General features: G+C 38.7%; 6 protein-coding genes across 8 annotated transcripts in view; 3 read left to right on the forward strand and 3 right to left on the reverse strand.

The window, feature by feature from the left end:
- The window catches only part of LOC104727006 (NAC domain-containing protein 102), a 96,770-nt gene that overhangs the window by 52,676 nt on the left and 23,440 nt on the right, over positions 1 to 20,654 (reverse strand). The window lies entirely within an intron of this gene.
- Positions 179 to 990, reverse strand: LOC147935618 (uncharacterized). The gene is made up of 3 exons (XM_087474312.1): positions 705 to 990; positions 459 to 564; positions 179 to 375 (listed from the first exon to the last, which is right to left on the reverse strand). Exons 1-3 carry the CDS (start codon positions 812 to 814, stop codon positions 361 to 363), a joined length of 231 nt encoding a protein of 76 aa, XP_087330438.1. The 5' UTR covers positions 815 to 990; the 3' UTR covers positions 179 to 360.
- LOC104727020 (farnesylcysteine lyase) lies at positions 1,114 to 3,461 on the reverse strand. Its single transcript, XM_010446010.2, has 5 exons — positions 2,753 to 3,461; positions 2,348 to 2,521; positions 1,838 to 2,197; positions 1,572 to 1,747; positions 1,114 to 1,479 (listed from the first exon to the last, which is right to left on the reverse strand). Exons 1-5 carry the CDS (start codon positions 3,284 to 3,286, stop codon positions 1,221 to 1,223), a joined length of 1,503 nt encoding a protein of 500 aa, XP_010444312.1. The 5' UTR covers positions 3,287 to 3,461; the 3' UTR covers positions 1,114 to 1,220.
- Positions 3,477 to 10,249, forward strand: LOC104727021 (DNA topoisomerase 3-alpha). Of its 2 annotated transcripts, none has more exons than XR_015571963.1 (24): positions 3,477 to 3,911; positions 4,121 to 4,299; positions 4,403 to 4,475; positions 4,567 to 4,689; positions 4,796 to 4,917; positions 4,999 to 5,071; positions 5,171 to 5,290; positions 5,479 to 5,562; positions 5,652 to 5,831; positions 5,919 to 6,047; positions 6,244 to 6,318; positions 6,832 to 6,921; positions 7,054 to 7,154; positions 7,704 to 7,738; positions 7,963 to 8,092; positions 8,202 to 8,254; positions 8,332 to 8,431; positions 8,547 to 8,585; positions 8,763 to 8,841; positions 8,963 to 9,034; positions 9,133 to 9,204; positions 9,376 to 9,543; positions 9,671 to 9,791; positions 9,888 to 10,249. XR_015571963.1 is itself a non-coding variant. In XM_010446011.3 (24 exons), the coding sequence occupies exons 1-24, from the start codon at positions 3,615 to 3,617 to the stop codon at positions 10,129 to 10,131; spliced, it is 2,763 nt and encodes a 920-aa protein (XP_010444313.2). In that variant the 5' UTR covers positions 3,477 to 3,614; the 3' UTR covers positions 10,132 to 10,249. The 2 variants fall into 2 exon arrangements, 1 of the variants encoding a protein (XP_010444313.2); XM_010446011.3 differs by having other exon boundaries at positions 7,050 to 7,154.
- LOC104729062 (uncharacterized) lies at positions 11,065 to 15,030 on the forward strand. The gene is made up of 2 exons (XM_087474298.1): positions 11,065 to 14,422; positions 14,513 to 15,030. The coding sequence occupies exons 1-2, from the start codon at positions 11,491 to 11,493 to the stop codon at positions 14,884 to 14,886; spliced, it is 3,306 nt and encodes a 1,101-aa protein (XP_087330424.1). The 5' UTR covers positions 11,065 to 11,490; the 3' UTR covers positions 14,887 to 15,030.
- On the forward strand, positions 16,820 to 20,545 carry LOC104727022 (protein kinase STUNTED). 2 transcript variants are annotated; one of them, XM_087474301.1, is made up of 10 exons: positions 16,820 to 17,490; positions 17,598 to 17,680; positions 17,775 to 18,006; positions 18,116 to 18,715; positions 18,810 to 19,058; positions 19,150 to 19,313; positions 19,402 to 19,481; positions 19,570 to 19,717; positions 19,833 to 19,982; positions 20,088 to 20,545. In XM_087474301.1, the coding sequence occupies exons 1-10, from the start codon at positions 17,289 to 17,291 to the stop codon at positions 20,319 to 20,321; spliced, it is 2,142 nt and encodes a 713-aa protein (XP_087330427.1). In that variant the 5' UTR covers positions 16,820 to 17,288; the 3' UTR covers positions 20,322 to 20,545. The 2 variants fall into 2 exon arrangements, with proteins under 2 accessions (XP_087330427.1, XP_087330428.1); XM_087474302.1 differs by having other exon boundaries at positions 16,826 to 17,490; positions 17,601 to 17,680.

The raw sequence follows: 20,654 nt of genomic DNA on the forward strand, positions 1-20,654 counted from the left end.
TGCTCAATCTGAGGTATAAAACATAAACATGTCCCCAAAAACACAAAGATCCATCATTGAACTAAAAAGCGTCTCAGACATTCCCACAAACCAAAAAAGCATAAATGAATCTTACATGCCGTCGAAACTAAAGCTATCAGCTCATTTGACTCACAAAGCTCACAATAAAACAGAGAGATGATCATAACATTGTACTCTGTTTTTTTCGTTTATTGCAAATTCCATAAGATAGTAAGATGAACAAGGAAGAAAATAAGCCTTCCATTCACATTAAAAAGTCTTGCAAATATTAAAGAGCACACAATTTACAATGGATCAATCTCACAATTCGATTCCTTTTTGAAAACAGGAACTTCATAGTTACGTCATTTGCCACTGCAAATTCATAGCAAAGAAAAAGCTAAAAATAAGCAAACTTTAACTTGATGAATAATGATGAATTGAGGAAAGTAAGAAACCTTAAGAACAGGCTCTCCTTTGTTAGTATTTGCAGACTGTTTAGCCATTTGCTGTAATTGAGCTTGTGCAGCTCTTCCAGCTGCAGACTTATCAAACTGCTCTTTCCTGCGTTACAAAATCAAATAATCTACAATTTCAAAATTTAAGATTTTTGATGAATTTGAGATTCCATATTTCCTAAAGGATCAATTTTTCAATAGAGGGGATTCGAAATCAGAAGAGAGAAGAGATTTAAAAAAAAAAACCGTCGCTGTGCAGCTTCGGCGGCTCTGGCGCGAGCTTCAGCGGAGGCTTGTCTCTCTTCTTCCTTGCGCTGTTGTTTTTGTGTTCCGTCGAAGCAACTGAAGCAACCCATCTTCTCCGATCGAATCGAATTTGACCTCTTCTTCTTCGCTTCTGATTTCTTACCAAAGAAGGAGAAGAAGAAGACGCGTCTGCTCCTGAAAAAATGGGCTTTTTACAGGATTCTGTATTTTTATATTCTTAAATAAATATGATACATTGATTATAGGAATTTATTATCAAACCAATTTATTATGGAAAGCACCAATTAGTATTAAATAATAATAAAATGATGTGTCATTATGTGATTTGATTAATCCGATGTTGCTTCCTCTGTTGTTGTCGTAATAAAAAGATTCCTAACTTCCTCTGTTTTTGTATGCGTGAATCTGTTAATTCAATAACTGAAAACAAACGACGCTTAGGTTACAGTTTTTACAGCTATACACAACATCATTTTCTTCTTCAAAGATCACAATCTATAAGTCTGAGTGCAGACCAGAACTACAGCTTCTTTTGTCTGAGGAAGATAATGATTCCTTTGTCATGAATCTGGATATGATGAGTCTGGCAATGTTCTCACCAGCAACTGCACTTGTCTCCATTGTGCTTGCTGCGTTTTCAAAAGCATTCACATAGTACAAGTGATGATCATCTAATATGAACGGTGCAAATACTTCAGGCGCGTGGTACTTGGGATATGCACCCCAGTCTATTCGAATGGTTTCGGTTCTCGTACTGTTTGAGGACAGAAGAAAAACAAGTTGCAATAAAACTGAAGAGAACTAAGTTCGTAATGAATCTGACAGAGGTTGTGTTGTTGTAACTACCTGAAGAGCTCATCAAGTAATGACTCTGATGCAGGTTGCCGCGTAAATATCTTGTATGTCATATCTGTGTCACTATATTTCCTTAGAATTGAGATGCATGAGAATGGAATTAGAGGATCTTCAAGGGTTCCCACCAAAGCTGGAACATCAGAAACTGATTTCATCCCAAAATATCCCTTTTTCAGAGAGAAAACAATCACAAATTAGTTGGAAATCAGAATCATGATCAGGTTAGAGTAAAAAAGTCCACTATGAATGATACTTACTGGATTTAAAAGTCCTCTCACGAATGTTGCGTGTGTGTGTTGTAATTTCCTCTTTGGAATTGAGCTCGCGGGTGAGAACTGTATATCCACCTCGTCTAATGGTGTGGCAACTACCGTGACATCGCACTTGAAGCTGTTTCCTTTTGAGGACTTAAGCTCGTAATAATTACCGAGATGTGAAATGGATTCAATTTCCTCGTTCAGGTGTAATGTAACATCAGAATGATTAATCAGCTTTGCAGCCATCTGCCAGTTTCCGCCTTCAACAGACCATAAACCACCACCTGAACCCGCCATAGAGACTGCACCTGCTAGTCCACTGATGAGTACACTCTGTCCATAGTTTATCCTTGTAATAACCTGGAGTCAACAAAAATAAACAAGCAGAACAATTGTAGTGTGAGAAAATTTGACAATAGTTGTTAGACAGAAGAGTTATATGTTGAACTATATAGCAACAAATAATGGCTTCAAAAGAACACTTAAAGCTGAAATCGTGAGAAAGCTTACTGCAACCAGCTCGTTGACTAGTAAAGGAGAAAGCTGAGCTTCAGATAATTTATCTTGTAGAGTGAGCTTTGTGAGATTGAATAATCCTGACCATTTAAGCATCCCTTCAACATTGTCGAAGATAGGTCTTGACTCTAGGCTTTCATAGTACTTCAAGAAATTATCAACTGTATTCTACATACATATAAAAATCTACATCAGTCAACATACAAAAGGATCCACTCACACACACACACACACACACACCCCTAGACGCAAATCAAGTCAAACGTAAACATCATAAAAATCACACAGAACTAAACAAATCATTCCCAAGTAAATCACTTAACAACAACTAATTCAGATTCAGCATCCCTGTATTCATGATAGCCAAAATCTGAAACCAAAGGTTCGAGTTTTAAATACCTCAATGAAGCTGCTCATTCTCAACAGTGAGAACCCATAACGCAAGAACAAGTAGAGATCATTCAAGTAAGAGATGATCGAATCCAAAAAAGGAAATTTGATACGGGACCCGAAGGTTTTAACAATGAAACTCTTCCCATCCCAGATTCCAATCGCTGAAGATTCTTCAATCGGCGTCGGCAATCGAACCGTCAGATTAAACCTCTCGACGAAATCCTTAACGTGATAGTTCTTCGGATGCAGAATCGAACCACCGGCCTCGAAAACATCACCGGCGACAGTAACTGTTCTCATACGTCCACCGACTATCTCGTGACGCTCAAACATCAGGATCTTGGCTCGATTTAAGCCGGTGGAAACAGAGTAGTTACGGAGGAAGTGAGCTACGGATGAGCCTCCGATCCCACTCCCGACGATACATACGGTCGGCGGAGATTCATCCTCGATGCCACCGGTGAATTCGCCGGAGCAACGTAGAAGAACCGGCGATATTAGAGTGAGGAGAAGAGAGAAAGCTATCGGAGAATTTTTCATTTTTAGTCAACTCGTTGACTTTATCTCTCTATCTTATCGATTTTGTAAATCATCAATAAGGCCGTATTGGGCCTCATCAGGCCCTGATCCTATGAGACTACTAATGCGCTTAAACATTATTATAGAAATTAAAATTTGGGCCGGGCCACTAAACAAATATAGCAGAAATGTGGATCTACTTTGTAATTCCACAATATACTTTGCACAACAGTTCGATCGAAGTGACACCATTATTAGAGAAGCTAGGCTACCCACAAGAGCGGGAAAATTCGCCTACTGAAAAAATAATCGAAATAACGAACCGTTAGGGTTTTGTTTTCCTCCGGCGATGTCGCGACGAGGCGGCGGCCCCGTGACGGTGTTGAACGTCGCGGAGAAGCCGTCTGTGGCGAAGTCAGTGGCGGGGATTCTGTCCAATGGAAGTTTCCGGACTCGAGAGGGTAGGTCTCGCTACAACAAAATCTTCGAGTTCGATTACGCCATTAATGGCCAGCCATGTCGTATGCTAATGACTTCCGTCATCGGCCACCTGATGGAGCTTGAGTTTTCCGATCGCTACCGCAAATGGCACTCCTGCGACCCGGCAGATCTGTACCAAGCTCCGGTCATGAAACACGTTCCCGAGGTATTTGATGCCCTGTGTATGTGCGTGCACGCGTGATTGTGTTATTTTGGGTAGTTGATTTAGTCATTGATTCTCGAACTAGGAATTGTTGCCTGGGTCTGATTTGTTTTGGTAATGGCAACTGTAGAAATTGGGGAATTCTGGTTTATAATCAAGTTGGGGTTTTCTGATTTCCAAGTTTTGTTTAATTTTGGTTTTGAGCGATTTAGGACAAAAAGGATATTAAGAAGACATTGGAGGAGGAAGCAAGGAACAGTGACTGGCTTGTGCTGTGGCTTGATTGTGATAGGGAAGGTGAAAACATTGCTTTTGAAGTTGTTGATGTTTGCAGAGCTGTCAAACATAATCTTTTTATACGGAGGGCGCATTTCTCTGCGTTAATTGCCAGGTAGAGATTGCTGAACACTTTGTTTTTCATATATCTTCTACTGATCACTCTATTTCAAACGATTGTACCAACTCTAATGATGCGTTGGCGTTGGAATTGCTAGGGAAATTCACGAAGCAGTTCAAAATCTTAGAGATCCTAATCAACTGTTTGCTGAGGCTGTAGATGCTAGACAAGTGAGTTTCTCTTGAAATCCATGTTGTGTGCATATGCGTTGGTATTTTCTATAAATTTGTGTTAGCTAATATTAATTTTTGAATACTCTAGGAAATAGACCTACGCATTGGTGCTTCTTTCACTAGATTTCAGACTATGCTTTTGAGAGATAGGTTTGCTATTGACTCCACGGGTGAGGAGAGGAGTCGTGTTATAAGTTATGGTCCTTGTCAGGTAATGCAAAACCAGTATCGATGATTTTTCAGAAATATTAGTCCTATTTTACATATCAGAGCCATTTAATGCAGCTAGGTTTAATATTTCTCTGCTTCAACTGCAGTTTCCTACACTTGGCTTTATTGTAGAGCGATACTGGGAGATCCAGGCACATGAACCAGAAGAGTTTTGGACAATCAACTGTTCTCACCAATCAGAAGAAGGCATTGCCACCTTTAATTGGATGTACTATTATCAACTGCAGTGATTATATTTGTTTCCGATCTATTCTTCTTAAAAGTGACATTGGTATAATTTCTATTGCAGGCGTGGTCATCTCTTCGATTATGCTTCAGCTGTCATATTATATGAGATGTGTGTTGAAGAACCTACTGCCACCGTGAGTCAAAAAAGAAAGCATCTTATCAGAGGGAATTTTATCATCCGATACTGCATCTTGTAGTTAAATTGTGTAATTTTCCTAATAATCTCCATCCAGGTAATGAATGTCCCACATCCAAGGGAACGATTCAAATATCCTCCTTATCCTTTGAACACCATTGAACTTGAAAAACGTGCTTCAAGATACTTCCGCCTGAGTTCAGAGCACACTATGAAGGTCCGAATGAGTATATTAGCCTGGTTCAGATAAATTTCCTATGATTCTTTGGCTAGTAGGACTGCATTTTTTGAAAGTAATCTAAATTTTATTGTCTCTTGGTAGAATTTTGTGCTGCTTGTAGGCTGATAGGTCTTTTAATTACAACTACATCTCACTGTTTAATAGCATCAGAAATGTCTGGATAGGTGGCAGAAGAATTATATCAGGCTGGTTTCATCAGCTATCCTCGTACAGAGACTGATTCTTTTTCGAGCAGGACAGATCTACGTGTGAGTAACTTTTTCTCATGAGCAAGTATGGTTGATTTGGACTTTATGATTTCCTTAGATAGTCTCTTAGGATCTCGAGTTGTGTCTAGGCTATGGTGGAGGAACAAACAAGACATCCTGCGTGGGGTTCATATGCACAAAGACTACTGGAACCTGAGGGGGGGCTCTGGAGAAACCCTGGTAATGGTGGTCATGATGACAAGGCTCACCCACCCATTCACCCAACAAAGTTTTCTAGCGGAGAGTCTAACTGGAGCAGAGATCACCTTGTAAGTGTTGGTTTGGTTAACATACCCAAGCATAGGTATGATCTTGTTTTTCTCCGTTGGAACCAACGTTTTTTCCCACTATTTCAGAATGTATATGAGCTAGTTGTTCGCCATTACCTAGCATGTGTTTCCCAGCCAGCAGTTGCTGCTGAAACTACCGTCGAAATTGATATTTCTGGTGAGCGCTTTTCTGCATATGGGAGAGCAATATTAGCTGTAAGACTCTTCTCTCACTACCTTTTAGTTGTAATTTCAGTGGAATAAAATATGAAGCTACTTTGCCTGTTAAGATGTTTCCTGTTTCGGTAGTAAAATAAATGTAAAGCTGCTGTTTGTTGGAAGTATATATATTGCCTACTTGTCCTTTTACTAATTAATTTGATACTGACCTCAATTTTCTTTCTGTGATTAGAAAAATTACCTGGAGGTGTACCGCTTTGAGTCATGGGGAGGTTCAGTGATTCCCGTGTATGAAAAAGGGCAGCAGGTTGTTTATTTCTTTATCTCAGCTAAGCTTCTTTTGAATAAACTACTTTGTCCTTGCTTGTATGTTACCTTCCTTAACTAGTAAACTATAATGCAATTGAACGGCATTACTTTGCATTGTAATTTCTAGTTCAAAGTGAAACTGGTTTCATTGTTATTATAAAAGTGGCGGAAAAATAGTAATTGCTAGAAATGTGGAAAAGCAAACTGTGTTTGCTTTATCTAATGGGCGAGGCTGCTTGTTTATTGGCATAAAACTGTGTCCAGGGAGCTAATTTTCTAGTCATATCTTGACTGTCTTCTATATTTAAATTTACTAGACTCTTCCTCAGACAGACACAATGGAGTTTCTTTCAGTGGCTTACATTTTTCCCCAAAACTGGAGGCTGTCTTACTGCTGGAATTTCTGATTAACATTCACTTTTTGGATTTGTTTTGTTTACCCCTGTCCTACTGCTTAGTACTTACAGCCTGGACTAGTAATGACGTCTCTGAATTTCTTGGTAATATGCAGTTTATCCCAACAACTTTGACTCTTGATTCAGCTGTAACAAGGCCACCACCGCTATTGTGTGAAGCTGACTTACTGAGTTGTATGGACAAGGTGATTAAAAAATTGGCTTGTTTTTGCTTACCTAGGTGGTATTTTCATATTCTTGTTTACCTATCCCTAAAATTCTTATCCGATCATGTTTGTAACTCTTTGTTATCCTACCTTCTTGTGAATGTTAGGCAGGCATTGGCACCGATGCGACAATGCACGACCACATAAAGAAACTTCTTGATCGGGGTTATGCTACAAAAGATGCTAATACACGGTTTTCTCCAACCCACCTGGTAGGTGATATGATAGTCAAAACTTTCTGAATCTATCCTGTCTTATTTATTTCTATACAAAATATTTTGATTTTAACCCTTTAAAGTGTATTATTATGGCAGCATGTAGTCTAGGGCTGCAACTGCTTTTGGGTGTTGATAAACGTCTACACGTTAGAATCAGGAACTGCTGGTGACCATATATAAGTCTGTTTACTAGACCAACATTATACCTATAAGTTCCTAGGATCACTCATAGCCTTAAGGTTGAAAACATAGAATCCTTGGAAAATATACCTTTATCTCCAACTTCAGCCTATACAATTAGCAGATAATAAAACATCTTCATGAACTTTATTTGGTTATAGCAAAACTATGTATCTCTATATAGTGGTAGTACTGTCTGAACTCTACAGCATATAAAACATCTGAATTAACTTTATTTACTGGAGTAATAGCAAGACTTCTCTCCTTGGCATAATTTTTATATATATATATATATGTTTCTAGCCCTTTATATGTTCTGTTCAACGTTTCTGAAGTTAGCTTACTGTACTGATTTCATTTCAGGGTGAGGCGCTTGTGATGGGATATGATGACATGGGGTATGTATAAGTCTGCTTGTGATGTAACAACAAATTTTCTACCTTCCAAACAACTCGGAGACTCCTTTGTATATCATTATATTTTGTTGCTTTCAGTCATATTTCCTTCTATTAAATATCGATTTGGAGAGACATGATTTGTATCAAGCCCCTGTTGAAGAGCCACTTAAGAGTTTGATGTGTGTCAATCTTCTTATTGCCAACCTTTTGATGTTTTTCTGCAGGTATGAACTTTGGAAACCAAATCTCAGAGCTGTCATGGAACATGATATGAATGAAGTTAGTGTTGGGAGGAAGACTAAAGCTGAAGTTCTTGAAACATGTTTGCAGCAAATGAAAGCTTGTTTCTTAGATGTGCGTCAATTGTTTTTGACAGATTTTTTGCCTTCTCTCTATGGCCTAATCTATTACTTCTGAACCTGTTGCTAACAGTAGGCTGAAACTGAATGATTAATTCTCGCAGGCAAGAGTTAAAAAATCAAAGCTCCTAGAAGCAATGACAATTTTCTTTGAAAGGTGGTCTCATTACCTTGTCAGTACTGTGTTTCTAAAGTCCGTTTTGTCGTAATTATAATATGATACTGCATGTGCAGATCTAATAACACTGATGAAGGTGAAAATCAGACAGCTGGTGAAGTTGTCCGACGATGCAATCTCTGCAATGAATCAGATATGGCACTCAGGAAGAACCGGGTAATATATATATTTTGTCTGATTAAATGCTGTTCACAAAATTATCTGGAACTCTCCTTGCTGCAACAAGTTAATGGGAACCACAGGTTAAACATTCTATGCCCTGTCTTTGCAGGATGGCAATTTCATGGTTGGATGCATGAATTATCCTCAGGTCAGAATTTCACAGCTCTTTACCACATGATTTGTTGCAGATTTATACTTTTTGCTCTCTGTATTGTAACCTTATTTCTGAAAATTATGATCTAATCATTTGACATGTCAGTATTTCTTCGTTTCTGCTTCTTTGCTTGCATCTATTAAATAGTTTAACATATTTGCTTCTCTTCAGTGTCGAAATGCAGTCTGGCTTCCTGGACCGACACTGGAAGCATCTGTCACTACTAATGCTTGTCAATCCTGTGGTCCAGGTATGACCGCAGATTCGTTAGTATCAGTGAATTGAAATCCAAGAACTATATTACACTTGAATGACACAGCATTTATATGTGAAAGATTTGTCTTTATTACTAAGTTGTTCAATTCCTGTAGGCCCAGTCTACAAGATACTTTTCAAGTTCCGTCAAATTGGAATTCCACCAGGCTTTGATGTTAATCACTTGGGTAAAACATTTGCAACCAATTTGTTGCCTTATTTTTTAATGCCTCACCGTGTCATCGTGATCTTCTTCTAAATGGTCATATGGTAATTTTGTGATCAGGTTGTGTCGGTGGCTGTGATGACATTCTTAAACAGTTGATAGACATATGTGGAACTGGATCCCGTTCTCAAGGTTCGTGCTTTGTAGTTAGACAATACATATACTTTTGTATTAGAGATCATACAAAGCTTCTTTCATCGTCATTTGTCCTAAATAAGAATGCAAGAACTTAAGTAGAGTGTCTTGCGAATAAAGAACATTTAGGCTAAAAACTTAAAAAGAATCAATGATTTATTCTTGCAGCAAGGAGAGCTCCAGATACTGTACCTCCAAACAATATCCGAGGAAGCAATACAAGACAGAGTAATGTCTGCGTACATTGTCAGCAACGAGGACATGCTTCTGCTAATTGTCCCTCACGGGCTTCAGCATCTCGAAATTCTCGTCCTACTGGAACAAATCCGATAAATGGTACTGATCCTTATATAATATTTTAGGAGATAAATATCATCAGTTAGGTAATTTCAAGCAAATTGTCCAGATGAAGTCTTCCTTATTGACACGTAATTGCATTCGAATATCGTTTGTCATAATGCAGATGAGAGTACAGTATCATGTAACACTTGTGGAGCACCATGTGTTCTTCGTACAGCCAGCACAGAAGCTAACAGGGGAAGAAAATTCTTCTCATGTCAGACACAGGGCTGCAGTTTCTTTGCGTAAGAGTCAGGGTTTACCACAAATTCTTAGCATAATCTGTTTGTTCCTTTTACATCACTCAAATCTTTTCCATTGTATGCACTGCCTTTTGACAGATGGGAAGATAGCATCAGCAACAGTGGTGGGAATGCAACAACATGGTCTAATAGCGGTGGAAGCGGTAGACGTGGCAGCCGTGGTCGTGGCCGTGGAGGTAGAGGTGGCCAAAGTGGTGGAGGACGACGCGGCAGTGGAACAAGCTTCGTCTCTGCAACTGGAGAGCCAGTTAGTGCTATAAGGTGCTTCTCATGTGGGGATCCTTCACATTTTGCTAACGCTTGTCCTAATCGTAACTCATAACGGTAACTTTTTTCTAAGCCTACGTACTATGTACTTAGTTAATTACTTGATTTAGGCTTATAATTTTGTATTTTATTATTGAGCACAAAAATAATATATTGCCCCTTTTGCTCTGGAATTCGTAATTTTGCGTAGATCACTGTACTGTTAGCTGGATTTATCAAATATAATATTTCACGTGCTATTCTGAATCCGTGAATCGTGCCCACCAATTTTACATCTAATCTCTAAATAGTTATGAATTCTTAGTTATGCTGTAGTGAGTTAATGTAGATCCATTTTTCGTCAATGTTTTAAAGTTAATGGGGATTACATGAAACTTTGAAAAGGTGATTGAAAGAGTGAAGCTTTAGTTATACCAATCTTTGGCATAAGCATAATTTGGTAGCCGAGAACAGTTATTTGGTTTCTTTCTGTGAGTGGTGAAGTGGGTTCCTCTTAGTACGTAGTCTCGTACAAGAATGAAGTTTAATCTCAAATTGACAAGCTTCTCGAAGCATTTGTTCTTGGACTACAGTTTATAGTCGAGCTTGTTGTCCCTTCTCCACAGGTTATCTTGGTTGTTGGTTTATCCGTCTATCGGCTAATTCTGTATTATATAGAATTATAGATTGAAAGTTGAAACAACTGTTTTGCTTGGACTATAATTGATAATTTACAATAGAATAATGCATGAGAATGAGATCGTGAGAGAAGAAGGAAAGCCAAGTTCTCATGCCGTGTTGGCCATCTCTATCATCTTGATTTAAGTACTTGAGTTACATATACCTTCAATTTTACAAAAAGGTCAATCATTTTAAGCCTTCTGATTTTCACTTTGATTAATTCATATATTATTGGCTTTCTTTTTCTGTTGCTTCAAAGACAAAACGAATATTTAGTTTCTTTTTTTACTTGAAATTAACAAAAGCAAAGCTGATAGGCTTCTGAAACTATATTAAAAGACAGGCCAGTACGAATAGAGGCTTTTTTTAATGAGCAAATTTCAAACTTCAAAGCTTTCAATGATCAAAAAACTAATCATAGCTTGACCATTTCCTTTAAATATTGTTTTCCTGGAAAGGAGAAAAAAAGGTCTGCACCTCTTCTATTTCTCTTTTTCCTTTCCTGAAACCAGTTTCAAAGGTTGTTTCCTTTTCCTAGAATCTTCAGAGGTATGTGTCTTGAATTCAGATCCATGGTTTAAGGTCTGTGTTCTTTCTTTCAAATATGCTTTTCATGCCAGATGATTTGAGTTTTTTTGGATGGTCGTATGGCATCTAATCTTTAAGAGATATACAAAGAGAGGTTTTTGCAGACAAATTTACATCTTAGTTGATGTCTTCGAAGGAAGGTTTAAGGGATTCTGTGTATGAATGAATGGTAACGGAAATGATGAGGCTTGCTGTTTTTTTCAAATATCTTCTTCTTATTGTTTTGATCTCTGAGACAAGAGGGTTGAACTTAGAAGGTCAATATCTTCTTGACATCAAGAGCAAGTTTGTGGATGATATGCAGAATTTGAGAAACTGGAATTCAAGTGATACTGTACCTTGTGGATGGACAGGCGTGAGTTGCAGTACTTACTCGAGTGATCCAGAGGTTTTGTCACTGAATCTGTCTTCGATGGTTCTCTCGGGTAAGCTATCACCGAGCATAGGTGGATTGGTTCATCTGAAGCAACTGGATCTATCATATAATGAGTTGTCTGGGAATATTCCTAAGGAAATTGGGAACTGTTCAAGCTTGGAGATTCTGAAACTAAACAATAACGAGTTTGAAGGTGAGATACCTGTGGAAATAGGAAAGCTTGTTTCTTTGGAGAATCTGATTATATACAACAACAGGATCTCAGGTTCTCTTCCTGTCGAGATTGGTAACCTTTTGTCTCTCTCTCAACTGGTGACTTACAGCAACAACATCAGTGGACAATTGCCGCGTTCCGTAGGCAACCTCAAGAGACTGACAAGCTTCCGAGCCGGTCAGAACATGATCTCTGGAAGTTTGCCTTCTGAAATTGGTGGGTGTGAGAGCTTGGTCATGCTTGGTCTTGCACAGAACCAGCTGAGTGGTGAATTACCAAAAGAGATAGGAATGCTCAAGAACCTTTCACAGGTGATTCTTTGGGAAAATGAGTTCACAGGGTTTATCCCCAGGGAGATTAGCAACTGCACAAGTTTAGAAACTCTTGCTCTCTACAAGAACCAGCTTGTCGGGCCAATCCCGAAAGAGCTCGGGGATCTTGTGTCACTGGAGTATCTCTACCTTTACAGAAATCAGTTGAATGGAACGATTCCTAGAGAGATTGGTAATCTCTTAAATGCAATTGAGATTGATTTCTCAGAGAACGCTTTGACCGGAGAGATACCTTTGGAGTTAGGGAACATAGAGGGGCTTGAGCTTCTTCATCTTTTTGAGAACCAACTCACAGGTACCATCCCTGTGGAGCTTACTACTTTGAAGAATCTAGCAAAGCTTGATCTCTCCATCAATGCTTTAACGGGTCCTATTCCCCTGGGGTTTCAGTACCTAAGAGGACTCTACATGCTGCAGCTGTTTCAGAACTCCCTTAGCGGGACCATACCTCAAAAACTTGGCTGGTATAGTGATCTCTGGGTGCTTGATCTGTCCGATAACCATCTCAGTGGAAGAATTCCAAGCTACCTCTGCCTGCATTCCAATCTGATCATCTTGAACTTGGGTGCAAACAACCTCTCTGGTAACATTCCTACTGGAATCACTACTTGCAAAACTCTAGCCCAACTTCGTCTAGCCAGAAACAACCTCGTTGGTCGGTTCCCATCCAACCTTTGTAAACTGGTTAATCTGACAGCCATTGAGTTGGGACAAAACAGATTCCGTGGCTCCATCCCCAGGGAGGTCGGGAACTGCAGTGCCCTGCAAAGGTTACAGCTAGCAGACAATGGTTTCACGGGCGAGCTTCCTAGAGAGATTGGCACACTTTCACAGCTCGGTACCTTGAATATCTCGTCCAATAAGCTTACTGGAGAGGTCCCCTCTGAAATCTTCAACTTCAAGATGCTTCAACGACTAGACATGTGCTGCAACAATTTCTCTGGAACCTTACCAAGTAAAGTAGGTTCCCTCTACCAGCTTGAGCTTCTGAAGCTCTCAAACAATAATCTTTCGGGTACAATACCTGTGGCTCTAGGGAATTTATCTCGCTTGACCGAGCTACAAATGGGCGGAAACTTGTTCAGCGGTAGCATTCCACGGGAGTTGGGCAGTCTGACCGGTTTGCAAATAGAATTGAACCTCAGTTACAACAAGCTTACCGGAGAAATACCACCTGAACTCAGTAATCTTGTTATGCTTGAGTTCCTCCTCCTCAACAACAACAATTTATCAGGGGAAATACCAAGCTCTTTTGCTAATCTCTCCAGCTTGCTTGGTTGCAACTTTTCATACAACAGCTTGACTGGTCCTATTCCACTTCTCCGTAACATATCCATTTCTAGCTTCATCGGTAATGAAGGGCTTTGCGGTCCGCCGCTCAACCAGTGTATCCAAACACAGCCTTCCGCACCTTCTCAGTCAACTGGGAAACCCGGAGGAATGCGTACCAGTAAAATCATAGCCATCACTGCAGCTGCGATTGGCGGGGTCTCTCTCATGCTGATTGCTCTCATTGTCTACCTCATGAGACGCCCGGTGAGGACAGTGGCTTCTTCTGCTCAAGATGGCCAACTGTCGGAAATGTCCTTGGACATATACTTCCCTCCAAAGGAAGGATTCACGTTCCAAGATTTAGTTGCAGCCACTGATAATTTCGATGAGAGCTTTGTAGTTGGCAGAGGAGCTTGTGGAACTGTCTACAAGGCGGTTCTTCCGGCCGGGTACACTCTAGCTGTCAAGAAGCTGGCATCAAACCATGAAGGCGGAAACAACAACAATGTGGATAATAGCTTTAGAGCAGAGATTCTAACTCTTGGGAATATCAGGCACCGTAACATCGTCAAGCTACATGGATTCTGTAATCACCAAGGATCAAATCTGCTTCTGTACGAGTACATGCCCAAGGGAAGCCTCGGAGAAATACTCCATGATCCTTCAGGCGACTTGGATTGGTCTAAGAGATTTAAAATTGCTCTAGGTGCAGCTCAGGGTCTCGCTTATTTGCACCATGATTGCAAGCCAAGAATCTTCCACCGGGACATTAAATCAAATAATATCCTGCTTGACGACAAGTTTGAAGCTCATGTGGGAGATTTTGGACTAGCAAAAGTTATTGACATGCCACATTCAAAATCCATGTCTGCCATTGCTGGCTCCTATGGCTACATTGCCCCAGGTAAAAGTTTTTTTTTTGCTTTTGGTTGTAAAATTTGGTATCCAGTGAGGGCCGAGGGGACTGAACTAAAACTGTTTAACAATGTTGCAGAGTATGCATACACCATGAAAGTGACAGAGAAGTCTGACATCTATAGCTACGGGGTGGTTCTGCTGGAGCTGCTAACAGGAAAAGCACCAGTTCAACCAATAGATCAAGGAGGAGATGTGGTGAATTGGGTAAGGAGTTACATAAGAAGAGATGCATTGTCTTCTGGAGTTCTTGATGCTAGGTTAAATCTTGAAGACGAGAAAATTGTATCTCATATGCTCACTGTGTTGAAGATTGCACTGCTTTGCACGAGTGTGTCTCCTGTAGCGAGACCATCGATGCGACAAGTTGTTCTCATGCTGAATGAGTCTGAGAGATCGGAAGGAGAAGAACAATTGGATACAGAACTGACGCACACTAGTACTACGCCATGACTCCAGTACATTGTTGTTGTATCTTCTTTTTTTTTCCCCCGAGATTATTCTTCTATGTAACCATATGGCGAATAATTATTGTAAAGTCTATACGCAGCAGTTATATCAAAAGATATATATAACCTTTTTTTCCTGGCTCCTAAATAGATATGTAGACGAGGACATGCTTCTGCGACTTGTCCAACATAGGTTTCAAGTTCTCGAAAATTTCGTCCTACAAGAACAAATCCGCGAAACGGTAATGATCCTTTTATCACTTTGTTTGCAAACAAAGACCGTCTCAGTTGGGTATTAGCTTCTGCTATTATATCTATAAGTCAAACTTCAAGCAAATCTTTCATATCGACATTAGTATATCATTGTCATAATGCAAGCTTCGTCTCAAGTGGTGGTGATCCATCACATTATGCTAACTTTAACGGTAACTTTTACTAACCCTACCCTACCAAAATTTAGTATAATCAATTACTAGCTAGTGTTATTCCAATCAATTCATACATAGACTCAAACGGTAAGAACATGTTTACTGTAACCATTAGCCAACCTTTTCTAATGCAGTTGTCAAACACTAATTGATATCTCTTTTACCATTGGATTTTTTTTTTTTTTTTGGTCAACACATTAGATGATTTAATTGGGATATTATTTTAAAATGATAAATTCAATGCAAAGTGATGGAATGTATTGTTTAATTACTTCTTTTTTATTTTCCATAGTGATTAGGTCTAGAATTATACTAATATAATGAACAGACCAATAATAAACAGTCACTTTTGCTCTGTAAAATCATAATTAGCGTAGATCACGGTTAGCTGGATTTCTTAAATATAATATTTCACGTGCTATTCTGAATCGTGCCCACCAAAATTATATCTAATCATATTGGTTTTTAATTTTAAGTTATGTTGTAGTGAGTTAATGTGGATCTGTATTTTCTTCAAGTTTTGTTATAAATTAGTCCTCTTGGTCTTCGCTTCTGTATGATGGATATGATTTTAAAATCAAACTAAAAGATTCGAGTCGCATATTAAGACTTATTCGTAACACCACGAAAGTTTTAAAGGTATTATTTCTGTTTTTTTTTTTCCTTTTTATTCAAACTGAAAATTCAAAATAAAGGATAGAATATGTTAATTGAGAAGATCATCTTTAAGACGCCTAATTTTTTTTTTTTTCTGATTATAATATGAGTGACTGTGCGAGAGTAAATTTGGTAAATATCTTAGCGATAAATCATAATGTATCATGATGGCCCAATCTTTATCATGCGTGCGTTAATAATAAATAGCATGGTGTTATCGTGCGATCTTATTAGTGGTCGGGTGATAGTACAGTATATATTTTTTTACCTAAACTTTTAATGAAATTTAAAAGACGATATATCTAGAGAATGATTTGAGTTTCTGTGTTTTTTGCTTTTGTGACTCCCAAATCCCAATGTAGTTAGTTACATGAGATATTTATCAACCCGTGGTCGTCCTTTTTATTGGCATGTCTATAATTTTCCCTATTTTTCTCCATAAATGAATGTAGTGTGTTGGTAAGTTATGTATCAAAGTATTTTAAGGAAACCAAAAAAATACAAACTAAACCATACAGTATATATAACAAAGAAACATTACGTCTCTTTGCCTTTTTTTTTTTGGTTAAAAAATTAGGTCTCTTCACCGACGGATCTATTTTGTCCTCTACTTTTTTAGCTATATAATTTTTTTTTTAATATATTAAAAAAAGTGCGAGTTAGCTACACTTTACTGAAAATGAAACATGCATGATAGTATTTTTTAATTTGGGGATGAGAAATATATGATAATGACATTGAATTATACTACTACTTATATTAAAAAAGAAAAAAAAATCAGGCCATAATAAATAAGAATCCAAAGCGAAGAAGAAAAAAAATATATATAAAGAGAAGAAGAGATTCTTTTTTGTCCATAAAAAAAAAAAAAAAAAAAAAGAGAATTGCATATGATGGCGATGTTCTCCATTGCCCCCATTCATTATTATTCTCTCCTCGTGCTTAATTATTAATTTTATTTCCCGTTAAAAAAATTACTAAGAATTATCACTAAAAACAATTAAAGTAGTAAGAATCGGATCATTAGGGGGTAAAATCAACGGTTGAGATTCATTCAAACCAGAGGACACAAAACCATCTCTTCTCTCTCCCACTTTTCTCCCGGAGACAGTTAACGTGATTCGCTCTTTCCTCTTTGCCCCAAGAGCTACACGACAATACCACCACACACACACGAGACGACACAGAGAGAGAGAGATCTGCTATTACTACTACTGAGATTATAGAAGACACTTTGAATTTATAGACAGAGAGAGAGAGAGAGAGAGTGTGTGTGTGTGTGTTTAATTTAATCGTGGTGGAGGAATCGTCTTTGCTTTAGATGAAACCTACCGGAGAAGGAGGAGGAGGAGGAGGCGAAGTCGCCGGAGTCGAAGAAGCTACGGTGACGGAAGGTTCCGCTTTGTTAATCGTTGGTGTTAAGCCAGATGAATGGAGTCGAGAAGTGCTTACATGGTCTTTGGTTAATGTTGCTCGTCCTGGAGATCGAATCGTTGCTCTTCACGTTCTAGATTATTCTCTAGGTTTTGTTTTTAAACCCTAGCTTTTTCCCCCTTTTCGATCTGAGATTTTTTTTTTAAAGTTTGTTACTAATTTTGATTTTTTTTTTTTAATTTTGGGTTTTGTGTAGAAGGCTCAACGTCGCTTATATCGTTGGTTAGGAGCTTTGATACTATGCTTGGTGTTTATGAAAGCTTCTGTAACTTAAAACAGGTTCAAAGTCTTTCACTTTAAGCTAATTTGTGACGGTTTAAAGTTCATGTTTTTTTATAAGTGAAATCGATGGATGATGTTGTGGTGTAAACAGGTAGATTTGAAGCTAAAGGTTTTCAGAGGGAAGTCAGCTAGGAAAGTTCTTGTTCAAGAAATTAAATCGTGTGGAGCAACAAGTTTAATCGTTGGTTCCTCTAGGAGACATCACACTATCCGTTCTTCAGCTTCTTTAGCCAAGTATTGTGCTAGGAATCTTTCCAAGGATGTCTCTGTTTTTGCTGTTAAGAGTGGCAAAATTATGTTCCGTAGAGTACCTAGTACCAATGGTATGTTTCTGATATTAATGGTGATGGTTTCAGGTTTTTCTGATTTCTCAATTGTTGTTTGGTTTGTTTCTCTGTTAGTTCTGAAAGTAAAAAGGTTTGGGCTTTGCAGGTGCAGATGGTGGTCCACACATGAATCTTCCCTCTTTAGTTTGTGGTTCACCGGACATTGTTGCTATTGAAGCGGCAAAGATTGGAAACAATTTTAGCCCTGCAAGAACGAGCTCACGCTGGACAAGAACTAGTCGCAGTTCCTCATTGCAGTCTCCTGATAGCTTAGGTGTAGACAATTCGTTGGCTTTAGTGCCAGTAAACGCAAATGGGTCTGATTCAGGTTCCCTTGACTCAGGACCAGGTTGGCATTTTCTTCGCGGGCTTTACGGTCATCGAAAAACCTGGACCAAAGTTTCTGCTAAGAAGGCTGTACTTCAGTGGGTTTCGAAGCTGCGAGGTCGGCATTCAGAAGCTGTAATCTATCTAGATAGGAAACGGAGTGACTCTGGTTGTGATGAAGATTGTTCTTCTAGTATTGATGGTGAAGATGCTTCCGTTTCACGATCTGGTTCTGAGCTTACGCAGTCTCCTTTCTCTCCCTGTATTGGATCAAACATCATTCCGGAAGAGCTGGAGGGTCTACATGAAAAGTACTCTTCCACATGTAGATTATTCACATACGACGAAGTTTTGTCAATTACCTCAAACTTTTCATCCGGTATGTCCCCTTTCCATGTTCCAACGTGTGTTTGGTTTTGGTCTGACTTGATTTTCACCCTTTGCTTACGGATACATCTTTTTTATGTTCCCAGAGAACTTGATTGGAGAAGGTGGTAATAGTTATGTTTATAGAGGAGACCTACCAGATGGGAGGGAATTAGCTGTCAAAATATTGAAGCCTTGTCTGGATGTGTTGAAGGAGTTTATACTAGAAATTGAAGTCATTACAAGTGTACATCACAAGAATATAGTATCTCTCTTTGGTTTCGGTTTTGAGAATAACAATTTGATGCTGGTGTACGACTATCTACCACGAGGAAGTCTTGAAGAGAACCTTCATGGTAAGTAAACTACATTTGATATTCCCTCTGAATTCTTATATCCTCAAACTAGAGAAATATCTATCTTGATTGTTCTCATTTCTTGATTTAGGTAATAGAAAGGATGCAAAAAAATTTGGCTGGCTGGAGAGGTATAAAGTGGCAGTGGGTGTTGCTGAGGCACTAGACTATCTACATAATACTCATGATCCAGAAGTGATTCACCGGGATGTGAAATCATCTAATGTTCTTTTGGCAGATGATTTTGAGCCACAGGTAATGCTACATCTCAATCTTAAGCTGAGTTTATTTATAGATGATTTTACAAAAGTTTCATGATTGACATTGAATTACACTTGTTCAGCTATCAGATTTCGGATTTGCCAGTCTGGCTTCAAGTGCTTCACAGCACGTGTCCGGTGGGGATATTGCCGGGACATTTGGGTATCTACTTACTTCTTTACACCATTACACCTTGCTTTAAACCATTTCCATTCTATTAATCTTCCTCATATATCTCCTTCTTTGACAGTTATCTAGCACCAGAGTACTTCATGCACGGTAAAGTAACCGACAAGATTGATGTCTATGCTTTTGGCGTAGTATTGCTCGAGCTCCTATCGGGTAGAAAACCTATCTGCATCGACCAGTCTAAAGGCCAGGAGAGCCTTGTCTTGTGGGTAAGCATTATTGTCCACAATTTCACATGTTTCTACTTCATACCATTAGTTTGCCGTTGCAATGCAACTCTCTCATGTGTGTATATGAAATGATTAAGTTGTACCTCTTTCCCAGGCAAACCCAATTTTGGAGAGTGGAAAGTTTGCTCAGTTACTGGATCCAAGTCTAGAAAATGAGAACAGTAACGATCTAATCGAGAAACTTTTGTTAGCTGCCACGCTATGCATCAAACGCACGGCTTATGACCGTCCGCAAATTGGCCTCGTAAGTTATTCAGACCATTTACCTCATCTTACTTGCTATAGATCCTTACTCTTTTATCCTCATTGCTCTCTCTCTTTTGGGGTATGATTCTTCTTTCAAACACAGGTCTTAAAGATCTTACAAGGAGACGAAGAAGCAACACAGTGGGGAAAACAACAAGTGAGAACCTCAGAAGAAGAAAACGCTTATTTGACGAACATAGAATCACATATAAACCTTGCATTGCTAGATTTGGAAGATGATGCAGCTTCTGATAGTAGCCCTGAAGCTAGTAGTATCTCTGTTGAAGAATACTTGAAAGGGAGATGGAGTCGCACTGCTAGCTTCAACTTCAACTAATATTTTTACTAGTTTTAACCCCCGAAAAATCCCAAGAATTTGACTATTTGTAAGTTGTGTAAATTGTAATCGAATTTTCTGAGATTTTCAAGTTTTTAAGATGCGTCAATGTAGGGAAGAGTGAAGAGCTCTCGTAGAGAGGCCAAAAGTTGTCTGTGTTCTTTGTTTAGTCACGAGTAGGAAATGTTTAAAGTATTAATGGTGATTTTCATATTCCGTTTTAAGTGTTAAAATATTTGAGAGAGAACACAAACAATGTCTTACCAAAATAGATACGGCCCATAAACAACACAAAGCCCAACTTATAAATATAACCCATCAAAGAAAAGACCG

The sequence above is a fragment of the Camelina sativa genome, chromosome 11 (genome assembly GCF_030686135.1).
Source record: "Camelina sativa cultivar CO46 ecotype springtype chromosome 11, ASM3068613v1".
NCBI lineage: Eukaryota > Viridiplantae > Streptophyta > Magnoliopsida > Brassicales > Brassicaceae > Camelina > Camelina sativa.

Bases quoted from the DNA above. Each gene is read 5' to 3' on its own strand.
- LOC147935618 (XM_087474312.1), bottom strand. From the start codon at position 814: ATGGGTTGCTTCAGTTGCTTCGACGGAACACAAAAACAACAGCGCAAG. The intron at 565-704 runs GTTTTTTTTTTT...TTTGTAACGCAG, and splicing joins GCCGAAGCTGCACAGCGACG to GAAAGAGCAGTTTGATAAGT.
- LOC104727020 (XM_010446010.2), bottom strand. From the start codon at position 3,286: ATGAAAAATTCTCCGATAGCTTTCTCTCTTCTCCTCACTCTAATATCG. The intron at 2,522-2,752 runs GTATTTAAAACT...ATATGTATGTAG, and splicing joins GAATGAGCAGCTTCATTGAG to AATACAGTTGATAATTTCTT. The intron at 1,748-1,837 runs GTAAGTATCATT...TCTCTGAAAAAG, and splicing joins TGAGAGGACTTTTAAATCCA to GGATATTTTGGGATGAAATC.
- LOC104727021 (XM_010446011.3), top strand. From the start codon at position 3,615: ATGTCGCGACGAGGCGGCGGCCCCGTGACGGTGTTGAACGTCGCGGAG. The intron at 4,300-4,402 runs GTAGAGATTGCT...TGGAATTGCTAG, and splicing joins TTCTCTGCGTTAATTGCCAG to GGAAATTCACGAAGCAGTTC. The intron at 5,072-5,170 runs GTGAGTCAAAAA...ATCTCCATCCAG, and splicing joins TTGAAGAACCTACTGCCACC to GTAATGAATGTCCCACATCC.
- LOC104729062 (XM_087474298.1), top strand. From the start codon at position 11,491: ATGGTAACGGAAATGATGAGGCTTGCTGTTTTTTTCAAATATCTTCTT. The intron at 14,423-14,512 runs GTAAAAGTTTTT...ACAATGTTGCAG, and splicing joins CTATGGCTACATTGCCCCAG to AGTATGCATACACCATGAAA.
- LOC104727022 (XM_087474301.1), top strand. From the start codon at position 17,289: ATGAAACCTACCGGAGAAGGAGGAGGAGGAGGAGGCGAAGTCGCCGGA. The intron at 19,314-19,401 runs GTAATGCTACAT...ACACTTGTTCAG, and splicing joins CAGATGATTTTGAGCCACAG to CTATCAGATTTCGGATTTGC. The intron at 19,482-19,569 runs GTATCTACTTAC...CTTCTTTGACAG, and splicing joins GATATTGCCGGGACATTTGG to TTATCTAGCACCAGAGTACT.